The sequence below is a fragment of the Oncorhynchus mykiss genome, chromosome 2, assembly GCF_057628025.1.
Source record: "Oncorhynchus mykiss isolate SJ-2025 chromosome 2, ASM5762802v1, whole genome shotgun sequence".
Lineage (NCBI taxonomy): Eukaryota > Metazoa > Chordata > Actinopteri > Salmoniformes > Salmonidae > Oncorhynchus > Oncorhynchus mykiss.
In genome coordinates, this window is record NC_143023.1 from 78,342,716 (window position 1) to 78,362,388 (window position 19,673).

General features: G+C 43.9%; 1 protein-coding gene across 5 annotated transcripts in view; it reads left to right on the forward strand.

The window, feature by feature from the left end:
• The window catches only part of lrrc56 (leucine rich repeat containing 56), a 55,127-nt gene extending 37,296 nt beyond the window's left edge, over positions 1-17,831 (forward strand). For all 5 annotated transcript variants that reach the window (XM_021572971.3, XM_036956242.2, XM_021572950.3 and 2 more), the window contains 8 exons: positions 7,163-7,259; positions 7,479-7,676; positions 11,477-11,657; positions 13,389-13,646; positions 14,048-14,115; positions 16,076-16,218; positions 16,322-16,515; positions 16,696-17,831. In XM_021572971.3, the coding sequence (XP_021428646.3) occupies positions 7,163-7,259; positions 7,479-7,676; positions 11,477-11,657; positions 13,389-13,646; positions 14,048-14,115; positions 16,076-16,218; positions 16,322-16,515; positions 16,696-17,210 (1,654 nt within the window). In that variant the 3' untranslated portion in view covers positions 17,211-17,831. The remainder of the gene's footprint in view (positions 1-7,162; positions 7,260-7,478; positions 7,677-11,476; positions 11,658-13,388; positions 13,647-14,047; positions 14,116-16,075; positions 16,219-16,321; positions 16,516-16,695) is intronic.
• The last annotated feature ends 1,842 nt before the right edge of the window (positions 17,832-19,673 follow it).

A 19,673-nucleotide genomic window follows, 5' to 3' on the forward strand; every position in this document is an offset into this window, starting at 1 on the left:
TTTTTGTAATTTGAATTTTGCTGTCGTAAATGTTAGCAACACCTCCACCTTTGTGGGATATGGTCACTAATGTAACCAGGAGGAGAGGCCTCATTTAACACAGTAAATTAATCAGGCTTGAGCCATGTTTCAGTCAGGCCAATCACATCAAGAATGTATTTTTATTTTTAATTTGACCTTTATTTAACTAGGCAAGTCAGTTAAGAACCAATTCTTATTTTCAATGACGGCCTAGGAACAGTGGGTTAACTGCCTGTTCAGGGGCAGAACGACAGATTTGTACCTTGCTCGGGGTCTGCCTTGGATGTGAGAGATCTAACATTAAGTAACCCAATTTTGAGATGTGAGGTATCACAATCTCTTTCAATAATGACAGTAACGGTCGAGGTCTTTATTCCAGTCAGATTTCTTCGGCGAACACCGCCATGATTAGTTTTGCTCAACCTAAATTGAGGCACAGACACGGTCTCAATGGGGATAGCTGAGCTGACTACACTGACTGTGCTAGTGGCAGACTCCACTAAGCTGGCAGGCTGGCTAACAGATTGCGGCCTGCACCCTATCTCATTGTGGAGCCCTGTCTATGTTGATAGATAAAATGAGACCACTCCTCCAGCTAGGACGGAGTCCGCCACTCCTCAGCAGGTGAGGCTTGGTCCTGTTTGTGGGTGAGTCCCAGAACGAAGGCCAATTATCTACAAATTCTATATTTTGGGAGGGGCAGAAAACAGTTTTCAACTAGCAATTGAGTTGTGAGACTGCTGTAGAGCTCATCACTCCCCCTAACTGGGAGGGGGCCAGAGACAATTACTCGATGCCGACACATCTTTCTAGCTATGTTGCGCTTGGTGACCTCTGACTGTTTCATCCTAACACCGTTGGTGCCGGCGTGGATAACAATATCCCTATACTCTCTACAATAGCCTTAGCCAGCACCATCTTCAGATTAGTCTTTTTATCGGGAAGCACTGCCCCCTGTGTATGATCGCTGGATAATTATTTTAAAGTCTAATATTGTGGGTAATGGAGTCGCCAAAGACTAAGGTTTTCAATTTGTCAGAGCTAATGGTGGGAGGCTCCGACGGCTCAGACACCGTAACAGGTGGAGGAGAGACCTGAGAAGGCTTGGCCTCTGACTCCGACTGGCTGCTTAATGGGGAGAACCGGTTGAAAGTTTGTCGGCTGAATGAGCAACACCGGTTGAGCATGCCGACAGCATTTCTTTCTAGAAGCCTAGAGAATATGTTCCGGCTGCGGGGACTGTGGGGGGATTTATACTACAATCTGAATTTACTGGTGGCACAGACGCTGTTTCATCCTTTCCTACACTTAAATTGCCCTTGCCTAACGATTGCATATGAAGCTGTGCTTGCAACACGGCTATCCTCACCATAAAGCAATAGTTCTCGTGTATATTATGAGTACAGATGACATAGTGTTAATGTTACTCACTAGCTTTTTCGCCTAGTGGAGGTCCTGTAGGTCCATGTCTAGATAAAGTGTCTGGGGTGAAAAAGTTTCATAAAAAAATTAGCATTAGGAAAAAACATAGTTAAAATGCATTAAAAGTAAAAACCAAAAAGTTTGGCAGATAGCCAAAGAGCAACAAACAGCACAGTAGTACAGAGACAAATCCAGAAGTTGAGGGTGGAACTAGACTGTAGCAGCAGGTGTCACCAACAATAAAAGTTAAAGAATAGGATCAAGCCAGTGGCTCAGATTGTACAATCCCAGCCTCCCACAAAGAGAACCATAATTGGAACCAGAGCTAGTGTCGCCCCATGGGGATCCCTGTCACGCTTCACCCTGGTCTGGTTGTCTGCATCAGGAAACACCCTGGAGTAGGAGGCTCTAGAGGACAGGGATATGGTTAAGCGCTGTGCTTTGAAGACTGAGACCCTGTTGGTTGGGCATGGGATGGGAACATCACACAGTACAGGTGCAGAGTCTTTATTTCCACTTAGGCAGGACGTAGGGAGCTGTGACAGTAGGACGAGGGGGAGCAGCAAATCTGACTGAGGTCCTCTGTCTGTGGAGCAGATGCACCCCACCTGTAAATCGCACAGCAGACAGACAGTAGTCTGGTTGCCAGAACAGTTTTTGCTTTAGCTAGAACCTTTTTCATTTGTATGTATAGTGGTACAATGCACACAGATCGGGGAACCAGGCAAGACTGACAAGGTGCTACTGGACAAAGCCTGTCGTTGTAGGATGAAGATGAAGTCAGATGCATCTGGGGAACAGGAAGCAGAGAACACAAGAGGAAAGGGCAGGAGCAGAGGGAAGAAATATACCTGTGTAACGCATCCTGGGAGTCCTGTAGAGGGAGTGAAGTATAAGAGAGGAGAGGGAAGATAGAGCTGTACATGAACAAGGGATAAGAGAGGAGAGGAGCAGAGTGGAGATGGAGAACTGTGTGACCCACCCTGTGATGAGCAGCTAAGGGCCGGCCGGACGTGAACAGCCCCTGATAGCATTTCCTGCATTTCCTGCTCTGAGCTGCGGGGGCTGAGGAGGAGAGAGTGTCGGGGAGGGAGGATGGTGGTCAGGGACAACTGGATACTGGGGCTGCTGGTGTTGTGAGAAGTCAGGTGGGAAAGTGGAGAGTGTGCTTCCTGAGGCTGCTAAGGTTGGGGGGGGGGGGCACTTTTGAGAGTATGCTCAAATTTGGTGCTGACCAGAAGTCATAGATCAATTGAAATGTAATCTATGGCCCTGGGAGTGAATGCGATGGCTGGGAAGAGTTGGGATTGGAATGCTGGAGGGGTTATTGAGAGTGCCGTGTGCTGGCTGGGTTCTGGAGGCCAGTTGGGGGGGACTGTGAGGAGTGTGCTGAGTGGAGGTCCAGGGGGACAGATAACAGAGGCTGGGTAGAGCGGGAAGAGAGTGCAGGGGAGAGAGAGATGGGATAGTGGCAGATGGAGGGGTCAACAGCACAGGAATTAAATCATCAACATGTATTGATCACATTTTTACTAACGCTGCAGATATTTGCTTTAAAGCAGTATCCAAATCCATAGGATGTAGTGATCACAATATAGTAGCCATATCTAGGAAAACCAAACTTCCAAAGGCTGAGCCTAATATACTTTTTAAGAGGTCATACAAGAAGTGTCGTAGTGATTCATATGTTGATGATGTAAAGAATATTTGCTGATCTATAGTGTGTAATGAGGAGCAACCAGACGCTGCACTTGACACATTTATGAAACTACTTATTCCTGTTACTAATTAGCATGAACCCATTAATAAAATGTAAAAACTGTTAAATCCCCTTGGATTGATGAGGAATTTAAAAATTGTATGGTTGAGTGGGATGAGGCAAAAGGTATGGCAATTAAGTCTGGCAGCCCAACTGATTGGCAAATGTACTGCAAATTAACAAATCATGTGACTAAACTAAATAAAAAATACATATAAACTACCATATGAAACAAAGATAAATTATATAAAGAATGATAGTAAAAAGCTTTGGGGCACCTTAAATGAAATTTTGGGGAAAATAGCCAACTTGGCTCCTTCATTTATTGAATCAGATGGCTCATTCATCACAAAGCCCACTGATATTGCAAACTACTTTAATGACTTCTTCATTAGCAAGATAAGCAAATTTAGGGATGACATGCCAGCAACAAACGCTGACACTACACATCCGAGTATATCGGACCAAATTATGAAAGACAAGAATTGTACTTTTGAATTCCGTAAAGTCAGTGTGGAAGAGGTGAAAAGATTATTGTTGTCTACCAACAACGACAAGCCACCAGGGTCTGACAACTTGGATGGAAAATTACTGAGGATAATAGTAGACAATATTGCTTCTCCTATTTGCCACATCTTCAATTTAAGCCTACTAGAGAGCATGTGCCCTCAGGCCTGGAGGAAAGCTAAAGTCATTCCGCTACCCAAGAATAGTAAAGCCCCTTTTACTGGCTCAAATAGCCGACCAATCAGCCTGTTACCAACCCTTAGTAAACTTCTGTGAAAAATTGTGTTTGACCAGATACAATGCTATTTTACAGTAAACAAATTGACAACAGAATTTCAGCATGTTTATAGGGAAGGACACTCAACAAGCACAGCACTTACACAAATGACTGATGATTGGCTGAGAGGAATGGATGATAAAATGATTGGGGGCTGTCTTGTTAGACTTCAGTGCAGCTTTTGACATTATCGATCATAGTCTGCTGCTGGAAAAACGTATGTGTTATGGCTTTACACCCCCTGCTATAATGTGGATAAATAGTTACCTGCCAAACATAACACAGAGGGTGTTCTTTAATGGAAGCCTATCAAATATAATCCAGTTAGAGTCAGGAATCCCCCAGGGTAGCTGTTTAGGCCCCTTGCTTTTTTCAATCTTTACCAGCGACATGCCACTGATTTTGAGTAAAGCCAGAGTATCTATTTATGTGGATGACTCAACACTATACATGTCAGCTACTACAGCAACTGAAATGACTGCAACGATTAACAAAGAGCTGCAGTTAGTTTCAGAGTGGGTGGCAAGGAATAAGTTAGCCCTAAATATTTCTAAAACTAAAATCATTGTATTTGGAACAAAACACTCACTAAACCCTAAACCTCAATGAAATCTTGTGATAAATAATGTAGAAATTGAGCAAGTTGAGATGACTAAACTGCTTGGAGTAACACTAGATTGTAAACTGTCATGGTCAAAACATATTGATGCAGTAGTAGCTAAGATGGGGAGAAGTCTGTCTATAATAAAGCGATGCTCTGCCTTCCTAACAACACTATCAACAAGGCAGGTCCTACAGGCCCTAGTTTTGTCACACCTTGACTACTGTTCAGTTTTGTGGTCAGGTGCCACAAAAAAGGACTTAGGAAAATTGCAATTGGCTCAGAACAAGGCTGCACGGCTGGCCCATGGATATACACAGAGAGCTAGTATTAATCATATGCATGCCACTCTCTCCTGGCTGAAAGTGGAGGAGAGATTGACTTCATCACTACCTTTATTTATGAGAGGTGTTGAATGATCCGAGCTGTCTGTCTAAACTACTGGCACACAGCTCTGACACCCATGCAGACCCCACAAGACATGCCACAAGAGGTCTCTTCATAGTCCCCAAGTCCAGAACAGACTATGGGGGGCACACAGTGCTACATAGAGCCATGAATTCATGGAACTCTATTCCACATCATGTAACTGACACAAGCAGTAAAATTAGATTTAAAAAACAGATTAAAAAAACACCTTATGGAACAGTGGGGACTGTGAAGGAACACAAACATTGGCACAGACATGCATACACACATACGATAACATACTCACTATACATACACATGGATTTAGTACTGTAGATCTGTGGTAGTGGTGGAGTAGGGGCCTGAGGGCACACAGTGTGTTGTGAAATCTGTGAATGTATTGTAATGTTTTAAAATTGAATAAACTGCCTTAATTTTGTTGGATCCCATGAAGAGTAGCTGCTGCCTTGGAAGCACCTAATGGGGATCCATAATAAATACAAAATACAAGTGTGGACATGCATTGGGAAAAGGGGCAGTAGGATGTCATGTAATCCGTTACGGTACCAGCTAAAATATTGTACTCAGATTACAGATACTTTTGAAAACCTAGATGATTACTTTGAGGATTACTTTTAAATTCAGAAAGAATGTTTGCGGAAAAAATATCGTTGTTTTCCCAATGACATTAAAATCAGCATTGTAAAAAGGCGCATGTTTAAGTTTGTTCTACCTTAGCGAGTCTGACCACAAGTCAGAGACCACTATGATGACACACCAAATGTGTTTGATGGATCGCGGGAAAAGAGCAAGAATATGCCTTTTGTATGACTTCCAATGGTGCGACTGCTGTCGGCATCCAAAGATTATCCAATTTGAATAAACACTTGGAGGTAAGGATGACAGCAGTGGTGTAGTCTACGGTGATACGGATATCACTTATTATTGATATCTACATAGCACATTGATGTGAATCGCACTGCTGCTCTCTCATTTAGCTATTTGCTATGGCTGTTCACAAATCTAAATGTGTATTTGAACCCAATAATGGTTGAATTCAAGAAGTTTAAGCTGCCAATCAATCATTGTTTTTGAAACCAGTGGACAGCCAGTGAAAAATGCAACAGCTGCATAGTGCGGATCCCAGCCTATGGAATAAAAGTAAGGCTTTTATTGCTCAATCTAATTCATGCCGATAAAAATGTTCCATAGGCCTAATGGACACATGCTTAAACTTGTAAACTTTTGATAGAGTTAAAGGGGTAATCTGTAGTTGCTACATCCATTTTGTGACTTATCTTTACATTAATATATATATATAATTTAATCATATATGTGGTACAAAGCGATGACTTAGAAGAAGCCTACATATAACCAACCCATAAAGTAAAATTGAACATCCATATATGGCCAGCTATGAAAACTTTAACATTGATTTATCCTGCAATAGATGTTGTTCAATTGGTAACATACATTTTTGTCTTATTCTAATGCCTCTTAAGGGGAAAGTAATCAAAAAAGTAACTGAATATAATCAGATTACATTACTGAGTTTGGGTAATCCAAAAGTTACGTTACTGATTACAATTTTGGACAGCTAACTGTAATGGATTACATTTCGAAAGTAACCTACCCAACCCTGAGCTCGGGCAAGTCTGATTAGGATTCGCTGTACCACCGCCTATTGATACACTACATGGCCAATAGTATGTGGATTCGGCTATTTCAGTCACACCCGTTGCTGACAGGTGTGTAAAATCGAGCACACAGCCATGCGATCTCCATAGACAAACATTGGCAGTAGAATGGCCTGTACTGAAGAGCTCAGTGGCTTTTAACGTGCCACCTTTCCAACAAGACCAACTCCATATTAATGCCCATGATTGTGGAATGAGATGTTCAACGAGCAGGTGTCCAAATACTTTCGGCCATGTAGTGTACCATAAAAAAAACGCCACGTTGTACCTTTTACATTGCAGAAAACTTCTCGTCTCTAGCCTAAACCGTTCAAAAGTTAGGACTCATGTTACAGGGCAATTTATTTTCTTTCCATCCTTGATTTGCATTTCACATTTTATAAATTCATAAACCATATGTCGCGGCACCTGATGTTCTGTTGGTACAATTCCACCCTTGCCTCTGGATCATGGCTGTCTATGTCTCCCAGGGACCTGGGAACCACGCTGTCCCATCTGCAGGTGCTGTGGATGTCTCGCTGCAACCTGGCAGACCTGGATGGGATTCCCTCCTTCTCCTCTCTCAAGGTAGAGTTGCTACTGGAAAACTTTTGCAGTAGACCATCATGAACTAGAGGATAGACTTGTTCCACCTGCCTAATCCACCTGGCTTCTACCCACCTTGCTCACCTGTGAAAATCTCACAATTCAACAAAAGTTGAAGTCTTATGCATTTGACTATGTGCAAATAACAGTTGAGCGACACTAAATCTGAACCTGTGTTGGTATGTTCTCTCCCTACGCTAGGAGCTGTATGTGGCCTATAACAGTGTGTCGGACCTGAGTCAGGTGAGCATGCTGGAGAATCTACAGCTGTTGGACCTGGAAGGGAATGATGTGAATGACCTGGTGCAGGTGCAGTACCTGGGCCTCTGCTCCCAGCTCCGCACACTTACCCTAGAGGGAAACCCCGTCTGTATGTTCCCCCACCCCAACGCCACACAGGTACCTCACCTATACACACTCCTACTGTATCTTCTAACCCTCACCACAATTCCACAATTGTGTATATTATTGAATTCATTACTGAATCATCATAGATACTCAAGTTGTGTATGTGTGTGTATGGGGGGCTGTGAGCCATGCCGGGCTCTGGCTGTGAGCCATGCTCTCTCAGATGGGCCCAGATGATATTGGCCAAAATGCAGTGAGTCTGGATGTGATCCCAGGCTGCTTTAAAGTATGAAATACACCAAGAATCTCACCGCCGATAGCTACTTATCACAGTGAGAAGCCGTTCCTTCTCTTGCTAGAACAAAAGTGGTACCTGCATGCAACCCGGTAGCAACGAATATGCCAATGCTCGTCAGTGGCCAACAACTTGACTTTTAGCCAATCAGCGAGCACAAATGTTAATTTTCTCTATGTCCACGGATTAGTTTAGTCACACTTCATATGCAATGCAGGCTATGGGATGGTAGCTAGAGACAGTGCATTCGGAAGTATTCAGACCCCTTTACTTTTTTCACATTATGTTACATTACAGCCTTATTCTAAAATTGATTAAATTGTTTTTCCCCCATCAATCTACACACAATACCCCATAATGACAAAGCAAAAACAGGTTTTTCAACATTTTTGCAAATGTCTATAAAAAAATGAAAATATCATATTTACATAAGTATTCAGACTCTTTATTCAGTATTCAGTTTGTTGAAGCACCTTTGGCAGCGATTACAGCCTTGAGTCTTCTTGGGTATGACTCTACAAGCTTGGCACACCTGTATTTGGGGAGTTCTCCGGTTCTTCTCTGCAGATCCTTTCAAGCTCGGTCAGGTTGGATGGGGAGCGTCGCTGCACATCTATTTTCAGGTCTCTCCAGAGATGTTCGATCGGGTTCAAGTCCGGGCTCTGGCTGGGCCACTCAAGAACATTCAAAGACTTGTCCTGAAGCCACTCCTGCGTTGTCTTGGCTGTGTGCTTAGGGTTGTTGTCCTGTTGGAAGGTGAACCTTCGCCCCCGTCTGAGGTCCTGTGTGCTCTGGAGCAGGTTTTCATCAAGGATCTCTCTGTACTTTGCTCCATTCATCTTTCCCTTGATCCTGACTAGTCTCCTAGTCGCTGCCACCGCCATGCTTCACCGTAGGGATGGTGCCAGGTTTCTTCCAGATGTGATGCTTGGCATTCAGGCCAAAGAGTTCAATCTTGGTTTTATCAGAACAGAGAATCTTGTTTCTCGTGGTCTGAGAATCTTTTAGATGCCTTTTGGCAAACTCCAAGCGGGCTGTCATATGCCTTTTACTGAGGAGTGGCTTCCGTCTGGCCACTCTACCATAAAGGCTTAATTGGTGGAGTGCTGCAGAGACGGTTCTCCCATCTCCACAGAGGAACTCTGAAGCTCTGTCAGAGTGACCATCGTGTTCTTGGTTACCTCCCTGACCAAGGCCCTCCTCCCCCAATTGCTCAGTTGGCCGGGCGGCCAGATTTAGAAAGAGTCTTGATGGTTCCAAACTTCTTCCATTTAAGAATGATGGAAGCCACTGTGTTCTTGGGGACCTTCAACGCTGCAGAAATGTTTTAGCAGCCTTCCCCAGATCTGTGCCTCAACACAGTCCTGTCTCGGAGCTCTACGGACAATTCCTTCGACCTCGTGGCTTTGTTTTTGCGTTGACATGCACTGTCAACTGTGGGGCCTTATATAGACAGGTGTGTGCCTTTCCAAATCATGCCCAATCAATAACATGTACCACAGGTGGACTCGAATCAGGTTGTAGAAACATTTCAAAGATGACCAATGGAAACAGGATGCACCTGAGCTCAATTTTGAGTGCTCGAGCTCAATTTAGATTGATGGAAATGTATTTTATTTGATCCATTTTAGATTAAGGCTGTAACGTATCAAAATGTGGAAAAAGGAAAGGGCTCTGAATACTTTCCGAATGCACTGTAAGTGCACAGACGCAATGCACACAACACAAAATACTTCCGCCATGCTAGCTAACCACTATAGCTAGTGTTGACATAATAATTAAATCACAACGGGTTAGATAGTTTCCTGTGTTAGCTGCTGAGTTAGTGCAGTGTCCTTAGCTAGCTAGCTGTTTTGCTCGCTAGCGAATATTCAAACCTTAGCTAGCTAGCTAAACATTTTGGCTATGGGCTGGCACTGGCAGTATGGGATTACGAATTAAATGGTTCCCTTGTCTTCTTGCTAGGTAGTTAACTAGCTGTGGCCATCTGACTAGTATCATCAAGGGCTTTCTACAAAATCGAAACAATGGTGTAGAAAGCTTGGAATCTAGACCATGCACAGATATGCAAGGCCAAACAACGCTACTGCCACCTTCTGGTTTGTAGTATTTTAACAAGGCTGTGGCTGACAACTTTCAAGGTCTTTGCTGTGTGTAAACAAAAGAGTTTGGCGACACTGTTCAGAGGTGCTAAGTACTATCAAATGTTTGACAAACCTACCTGTGTGTCTGTCCTTGTCTGTCTATCTGTCTGTCTGCATCAGACAGAATGGAGTGGAACTGGAGAGCAGGGAACAGGGAAGTGGTGTTCAAAGCAAAACAAACACCAAAACAGGCTGCTCTCATTTGACAAAGTCCAGGCCTAGGGAGCCTATGCACCTGGGGTTTCTTATCCTACACTGTATTTCATATAGGCTTAACTTTGTTTTGCTTGTGTAAGTAGGGATGGTACCAGCTATGGTAAAGTGGTGATGGTTAGTATAAATCTTGCTCAACTGGGCAGGGTGGAGAATATACTGTAGTAAGGTTTTAGCATATATGTTTTGAGTGATGGGATTGAGCCCATATTAAAGTGGTTTATTAAGGTTTTACTATCGCACAATGACACAATGAAGTGGTATGACTGAACGATGCTTCCTGCCCATATCATTCCATGCTTTAGTCTAGTTCCTGTGCCACATATTATCTTGTTTACCAATTGTGGGTTTTTAGGAGAGCCCAGGAGCTTGGCCTGTGAGGCTGTGAGTGCTTTGTAGGGTTTTTGGGACAGAGTGAATGTGTTTATTTTCACCTACCCCGTCAGCAGCAGGACTTAGGAAACTGGGGCAGTGAGGGAGGGAAGACTGATCTGAATATGCATTAGGCCTGGTCCAAGCACTGAGAGTGGGGTCCTTGGGTTTCTCTCTCTCTCTCTCCCCCCTTCTCTAACCCCCTCTCCCCCCCCCCCACTTCTCTAAAACCCTCTTCCCCATCTCACTCCCTCTCTCTGTGGGTTTGATCTCTCAGCAGCAGCAGAATCGTCTCTCTCTCTCTCTCCCCTTTCTTCTCTGAGCTGTCTCTCAGTGCTTATAAATGATCAAAGCACAGTACAAAGTGCAGATTATTGCCTTTATTAGTACTCTGTTATCGGCCCACTCAGAACCATGTTCTTTGTCTCCTCCTTTGAACAGAAGTTACACATTCATTGTGCCTTAAAGCTCTATGTTATGTTATGCTGTGTTATGTTATGGTATACTGGTGTTAAGTGTTGTTTATTTGGCATTGAAAGGCTAACTTTGAAAGGTTGGACTTACCTTGGCCTTTATCAACCATTCAAATCACAACTAAAGGTACAACCTTGAAGCCTTTTATGCAGTCCTATTACTGTATCATCTATCATTCTTTATCACAGTCGTCCAGAGGTGGGCCCTGTTTTATCAAACTTAGCCTAATTCAACTTCTCATCTGCTCATATGAAACATGATTAGTCTAATGAGGTGTGGGCTGGGCTCTCTTCCAGATACAACCAACCCCCCTCCTCCTTTATTTTGTGTATGCTGTCTTCTGCTTTTCCCAGGAGGAGGAGGAGGGGTACTGCTACCGGTCATTGGTGAGGGAGCTGGTCCCACAGCTGCGTTACCTAGACGACATGCATGCCAGGGAGGAGGCGGGGTCTCGCTCTAGCAGCTCCATGGGGGAAGACTGGGCCCTGCTCAGAGAGTCTTTTAAAGACTGCAGCTCTACAGAGACAGCTGAGGGTGTGTGTGTGCGCATCTGTGTGTGTGTGTGTGTGTGTATGGATCTATGTGCTTGCATCTGCTTGTGTGCATATCTGTCTGTGTGTGTACAGTGCATTTGTGTTCAGTATTCAGACCCCTTGACTTTTTCCACATTTTGTTACGTTACAGCCTTATTCTAAAATAGAGCAAATTATATTTTTCCCTCATCAATCTACATAGAATACCCCATAATGAAAAAGCGAACACAGGTTTTAAGAAATGTTTGCAAATGTATTGAAAAATAAAAAACTGAAATGTTATTTACATAGTTTTCAGACCCTTTGCTATAAGACTCAAAATTGAGCTCAGGTACATCCTGTTTCCTTTGATCTTCGTTGAGATGTTCCTACAACTAGATTGGAGTCCACCTGTGGTAAATGTAATTGATTGGACATGATTTGGAAAGGCACACATATAAGGTTCCACAGTTGACAGTGCATGTCAGAGCAAAAACAAAGCCTTGAGGTCGAAGGAATTGTCCGTAGAGCTCCGAGACAGGATTGTGTCGAGGCACAGATCTGGGGAAGGGTACCAAAAAATGTCTGCAGCATGGAACGTCCCCAAGAACACAGTCGCCTCCATCATTCTTAAATGGAAGAAGTTTGGAACCACCAAGACTCTTCTTAGAGCTGGCCGCCCGGCCAACTGAGCAATTGGGGGAGAAGAGCCTTGGTCAGGGAGGTGACCAAGAACCCAATGGTCACTCTGACAGAGCTCCAGAGTTCCTCTGTGGAGATGGGAGAACCTTGCAGAAGGACAACCATCTCTGCAGCACTCCACCAATCAGGCTTTTATGGTAGAGTGGCCAGACGGAAGCCACTCCTCAGTAAAAGGCACATGACAGCCCGCTTGCAGTTTGCCGAAAGGCACCTAAAGACTCTCAGACCATGAGAAACAAGGTTCTCTGTTGAATGACCTGTTTAGCCTGAATTGACCACGTCTGGAGGAAACCTTGCACCATCCCTACGGTGAAGCATGGTGGTGGCAGCATCATGCTGTGGGGATGTTTTTCAGCGTTAGGGACAAGGAGACTAGTCAGGATCAAAAGAAAGATGAACGGGGCAAAGTACAGAATGGACCTCAAGACTGGGGCGAAGTTCCACCTTCCAACAGGACAACGACCCTAAACACACAGCCAAGACAACACAGGAGTGGCTTCGGGACAAGTCTTTGAATGTCCTTGAGTGGCCCAGCCAGAGCCCGGACTTGAACCCGATCGAACATCTCTGGAGAGACCTGAAAATAGCTGTGCAGCGACGCTCCCCATCCAACCTGACAGAGCTTGAGAGGATGTGCAGAGAAGAATGGGAGAAACTCCCCAAATACAGGTGTGCCAAGCTTGTCGCGTCATACCCAAGAAGACTCAAGGCTGTAATCACTGCCAAAGGTTCTTCCACAAAGTACTGATTAAATGGTCTGAAGACTTCTGTAAATGTGATATTTCTGTTTTTTATTTTTTTTATACATTTGTTGCAAACATTTTAAATAAATGTTTTTGCTTTTGCTTATGGTATGTATTGTGTGTAGATTGATGAGGGGGAAAAAATCATCAATTTCAGAATAAGGCTGTAACATAACAAAATGTGGAAAAAGTCAAGGGGTCTGAATACTTTCCAAATGTACTGTATCTGAACAGTAGATCCACCAGGCCAGTTCTGCTACTCTGTGTTTTGATATGCAATATTTTCCCTCTTCCCTGTCTGGCCATAGAGAAGAGAGCAGCCAGTGTGTGTGTCTACTCCAGACCCAGCTCTGGCCAGCACCTAGCTAGCAGCCTCTCCAGTTCCCGTCCCTCCAGCCGACCAGTCACTGCCAGGCCCCTCTCAGCAGCCGGCTCCAGACCCCTCTCTGGGTCGCGACCCTTATCAGCGGCTGGGTACAGAGCCCTCTCCCCTCCCGGGTCCAGATCTGGTTCTGCTGATGCAGATCCAGTCTCTGTGGACCCAGACGCTAGCATTCTGACACACGGTGAGACACTTTATTGGTGTCCTTGGCACTGAAAGCCCTACCATCTCCACATATAAAGCTTCAGTTTATGTCCCTGAATAGGTCCATATAATGAATCGGGCTTATTGTTTTGTATCCTTTTGTGTTAATTAGCCGTTTCTGATTTATTTTTTACTTATTTTTGAAAAAGTACCGTTCACCTGTATAATTATGCAACACTGCCACCATGAGGACAGCTTGTAACAGTGTCTGAAGATTCATTATGTATTTTTAAATCAGAGATCTTTGATTTTCCAACCCCAGAATTCAGGCATACTATGCCTTATACCTTTTATCAATTTTTCTAAATTCCTATATTGTGACAATCCCATCCCTGATTGGCTATCCTCCATTGTAATGGAATGGTTTTTGTTTCTCTCCAGGTGCAGGGAAGGTCTTGTTCTGTGGGAGCCCTGTCCAGGCCCTCAGAGCCAGGCGACAGAAGATGAGGGTTTGTTGACCCATCATTAGCATGAAACTAATTAACTGCAGCATCTCAATCCTTATTTGACAAACTTGAGTCCTCTCTGGCACATTGACCACAGCAGAGATTTGACACAGTCTTCCAGCTTCAGGGGAAAGTGGCCCAGAGTGAAGGGGAGTAGTTATGCGTAGGGGAAAGGGGATATGTCGTCTGTTGCACAACTGAATGCATTCAACCGAAATTTGTCTTCCGCATTTAACCCAACCACTCTGAATCAAGAGAGGTGCGGGGGGCTGCCTTAATCGACGCTCGCGTCATCCGAGGAGCAGTTGTTGTTGGGGTCAACTACCTTGTGTCATGGAATATTCTAATCAAGTGAGATAGACCTTGTCATTTCTTCAAACAATTATCTTTTTTCAATATCGATTAATTATTGCAATAATGAGGCTGGTTGACCCAAAACCCTTGAGTGTTGGACCGAGTAACCTAACCCTTACACAAATGCAGAGTTCTTTATATAGCTGACTATATATAGGCTGACACTAAGAATGCTTAGTCATGGTTGGTGTGTCACCCCCCGGTGAGGGATTGTTCTACTCCCAAGCTATCTCTAGTAAAACACATTCTTGTCTATGTAATGCAGTCTTTAACTCGTTTGTCAGCTCAAGCCATCTCTGGTGACCATACGCCCAGATTAGTTGCAGAGAACTAGAGTGGAGACCATAAAAACACAGCATTAGCAGGACAGAAATGTCTTAATATTAGTTCAATATTAATTGTTAACCATTAATATCAAATAAATCAGGTAAATATGTACTTTTTCTCTCACACTTGATCAAGGGTAGAACGGCAGGTTTCGAACATGCTGTCTTTAACCGCTATACTACCTGTGGTTACCCCTCTTTGTGACAGGCCATTATGACTGGGTGACGTGACATCTCCCCCTGTCTCTCCAATGTGATGTCAGGATGAACAGAAAGAGATAATTATCAGAGAAAGGAGGGGAGGGTGATAGAGGGATGCAGCTGTTGCCCCGGTGACATGACAGATGGAGCACTGCCAATGCCAGGCGATCTGTCACTTTGTCATCTCTATAGACCTGCCATCCGTCACTCACTCTCAAACTGCTGTCACACTCTTCTCTCTCTTGAGCTGTCATTCTCTCTCTTTAATCTTTATCCCTAATTTCTCTTTCAGATCTTCTCTGTATTTTGTCTCCCTCTGTATTATTTTTCTATCTCTTCATCCTTACTATTCCTATCCCTCTATTAGTCTCTGGCTCCCTCCGTCTCGCTATCCCTCTTCTATCGCGAACCTCATCCATCATCCTCATCCTCATCCAGGGGATTTTATTAAGCTAGCCAGGGTTGACCCGGGCTATGGCCCGTCACGTGATCGGGCGAAGCCGGTGAGGGAGGCGCGCCCTGCGGAAATCAAACAGCTATCTCTGTCGTTTGGTCAACAAGGTAGCATCCCACTGTTCAACATCTAGTTTTGACTTACATTTGGTTGAGTTGTCAACTAACATGAATTCAAGGTAAAATCAACAAAACATTTCACCATGTCATTGGATTTAGGTTAAAAGTTCTCTGAAAGAAATACTAAATTCCCTCACGTTGATGACTTTTTGCAAATCCAATCAGTTTTCCATATTGATTCAACGTCAACACATTGTATTTTTTGGTTAAATAATGTGGAAACAACGTTAATTCAACCAGGAATGTACAGCATAAAATATCTGTTAGAATTTAACTAGTTTTCATTGGGAATGCAGATAATACATTTTCATGAAAAGTAATATGTGAAAACACAGAATGCTACTGATTACTCCACGTGCTTAAACTACGTCAATTTTATTTTGAGCCGACTTCGCCGGAAGGCAGCCTGGTTCAAAAATGAATGCAATCACTTTTCAACCGGTGCAAAGTCCGCCTACCTAGGCGCCCGGGCCAGCTTAATCAAATTCCCTTACATCCTCCTTATGCAGAATGCAGCCCCCTCCCCTGTGTCCACTCCTAGCACCCCGCCCCTCCATGTTCCGGAGCACACCTATGACCTTGAGGAGCAAGAAGGATGCCAGGGCAGTGATGTGTTCTCTGAGCTCAGGGCCTGGAGGGAACAGCATAACAAGTACTGACCACCTACTCACTCACTCACTCACTCACTCACTCACTGTCTGTGTGAGAAATGACTGAACCAACTTTTCACTGTTTTCTATTGCTTTATGTTCCAGACGTCTATTAGCCATGGAGAGGGATGGGCCTCAGATACTGACCATCCTCAATGGTGATGAAGAGGAGGATGATGAAAGTCTCAACATTTTCAGTGGCAAGGAGGAAGAAGAGGAGGGAAAAAAAGAGAGCGCTGGTTTGAGTCACTGGTTAAACACTGACTCGACAGACTCGTCTTCCCAGTCCCCCTCTCCAGGCGAGTCTCTCTCATCTCTGGTTAAGAAGGCTATCAAACATGCCAAACCTACTCAGTATATGAAATATAAAACCAAGAAACCTAAATATAAATCCAGGGATTTGAACACAGAATAACTTGAGATCACACTACCACAACACAGTCTGAAATGTTCTCTAATAAACTATGTTTAATTTATAGATGTGTTTCCGAGAGAAGCCAAATCCCCTGAAGTGGCCCGGCTCTCCCTGTCCCCTGACTGCACTCTGTCGCCCTCTCCCCCTCAAAGTGCCACATCAGCCCCTGGTAGCCGGAGGCTGTCAGTGCTGCGAGCACACAGACTGAGGCTCAGTGGTGGGGTGGCTGGGGCTGTTGTAAGGCCTGCTGAAGACCATACAGACTCAGAGACGGTCACAGGAGTCCGCATCTTGGAGAGCCAGGGGCTCCAGGAGGCTGTGAGGCCCAAAGTCCCTCTGCTGCTCAAGACTACTTACCACATGCCCCACAGGCCAGCCTCCAGCCCACTGGTCAGAGGGCTCAGGTCACCAACAGGTGGAGCTTCTGTGCAGTCTGTCAACGGGCTTCAACCAATCGTCTTGTGCAGACCACCAGGGAGGCCGGCTATTATGCGTCCTCACGCGGCCAAGGCAGCTCTGCAGAAAACGCCACAGCGCCTCACACTCCAGCCCAGCAGGGGGAACTCTCACTTAGACTAAGCCACACAATGTCTGGGATTGTTTCCTGAGAGGGGAACACTCAAAACAGGAGCTGAGGCAGAGATGGAGATTGTCCTCCAGGTCCCCGCTCTTCTGAGCTGAGCCAACTTGTGATGTGAAGACTTCCTTAGAGTGCAGTGACAAGTCTCCCTCTATGTTATGTTTAGGAAAGAGGACACTGGGGGCTGGATTACATCCAACTGTCACCTGGAGAATGGAACATAAAAGCTGTGGAATCCAAGTTTGAACTTGCTATCTCAGTGTTCTGACTTCCTCTGATGGACAGTTAGAGAATCACCTGCATCCCTCTGCTCTGTCAGCTCAGTACAGTACTGACAATGACTCTGATACTGAGCTCACATTGGCTTTACTAAGGACAACAGCTCTATTTGAAAAGGTTTATAGTTTGGTCGAAGATAGATATATTTCTTGGAAAGGCCTTTAAATTGAATTAGTATGCTTTTCACAATGCTGCATTTTTGTGGGACTTAAGTGTGTTTCACATGTCTCATTCATGTCTCATATCTGTGTTTTTCAGTTTGAATTACATTTTGTACTGTTTTTATTCACTCAAGTACTACCTTATCCACACCTTAAATAAAAACATAGTTTGATCAACAAATCTTTCCTTTAATGGAACAATTTGATCTTGACTAGATTAGTAAGATCAAGTGTCTTAGTTGTTAAATCACATCTCTAGAGTTTGAATCTATCCAGGTTTGTTAAGATATAAAGAAAGCATGTAGAGTCCAATCAAGGATTATTCTGCAATGGAAGAAATGTATCATCTTTCACTTCACTTTCCCCAACTTTGTGGTGGTGTGGCAATATTGTGCCACTTGGGGGCGCCATATAACTCACTACTGCCCCTACTGTGTTGTCAAGACTGCCTCCATAAAACTACTCAAGACCCACATTCTACTCTCTGCTTTGGGCCGGATCAAAGAGAGAGTTTAACAGCAAAAGCAATTAAGACATCACTAAATGAAATAGTGTGTGTAAATATAACTGTGTCTGAGTGCTTTAAGTCAATACTTAACCATATTTTCCAAATATTTGGGAAAAATAGTAAAGTTAGTTGGCCAGTGTGTCCCTGCTTTGAGAAATAGTCCTGAGCTGCTGGAAAAGGGCCAGTGCTATTGTGAAGCTTACAGTGGAAAGATCAGGACCAGAGAGGGGAAAACTGATCCCAAATCAGTTCCTACGGGTAGATCGTAATACGAGTACTGTTTGTTTTGACTGGAGAAGCTGTGTGACAGCCTCCTCCTCACGTGGCATCCATTGTGGACAACAGGTGCAGGGCCGTAACCAGGGTTTGAGTTTTAATGAGGCCTGGAAGGGGATGGAGGAGGATTTTTTTTATTTTTTAAGTTGAAGCTCATTTACTGCATTTCTATACAATTTAAAAAAACTTTAAAATGGTATTTGAAGAACAGCAAAAACAAGAAAAAATGACCCCAGACATGATCACCTTGGCTGCTGTAGGCTTATTCACCTCAGTCGATCTACAAACACATAGCCTATTAGCTATACAATTGTAATGTTATACCTCTGAAAAGGGGGGAAACATGATAAATTATTCACACTGACATGTAGCATCAGCATCAAAACTAAAATGTATTACATTTTTAGAACTGTACTGATTGCATTTTAATGTAGGCCTATAGAGAAGATATGCCATGTTTATTATTTATTTCACCTTTATTTAACCAGGTAGGCTAGTTGAGAACAAGTTCTCATTTACAACTGCGACCTGGCCAAGATAAAGCAAAGCAGTTCGACACATACAACAACACAGAGTTACACATCCAGATTGTCCAGATTGTCTAGCCCAGCTGATTTGTACAGGTCCAGGTTTTGCATGTGGAGATAAGATTAGTACAGCTTTTTCTCAGGAGACCCCAACCCTAAGTTTGGGAACCACTACACTAACCTCTCTGACCCTCTCTCTGCTTGCTTCCTCTCTGTCTCCTCTAGTTCCTCCTGCATGCATTGCAGCCTGCCTCCGCCCACCAGTGCCATATCACTCACTCTGTCTCAGTAGTAGCCTACTCTCTGTAAAGCAAAGTTATTACGAGAACTTAGTTGTGTAATTTTTGCTCCTGCTGAGTTAGGCTTCGTTTAACGTTAGCCTCTTACTTCATCCTTCTAGCAAGCTAAGTGATACTAACCAGAGCCCTTCAACGTTACTGCCAGTTACTGCCAATAGAAGTTTCTGCCAGAGGCTATCCCCCTGACTGACTGACATATTTATAATCGACTTGTTTGCAGTTGTGCACTCATTCTCCCAGAGTCAGTTTGTTTGGGGGATGTCCATAGCCAGCACCCCCTGAAAAATCAGAATACATTTATTATATATATTTTTTCAACTGATATACCTCTGTAGAGCAGGCACAATAATTTTTTGTTGTATAGTTAAGAACAGTATCTTGCAGGATTCAATAGTTAGAATTGTAAGAGGTG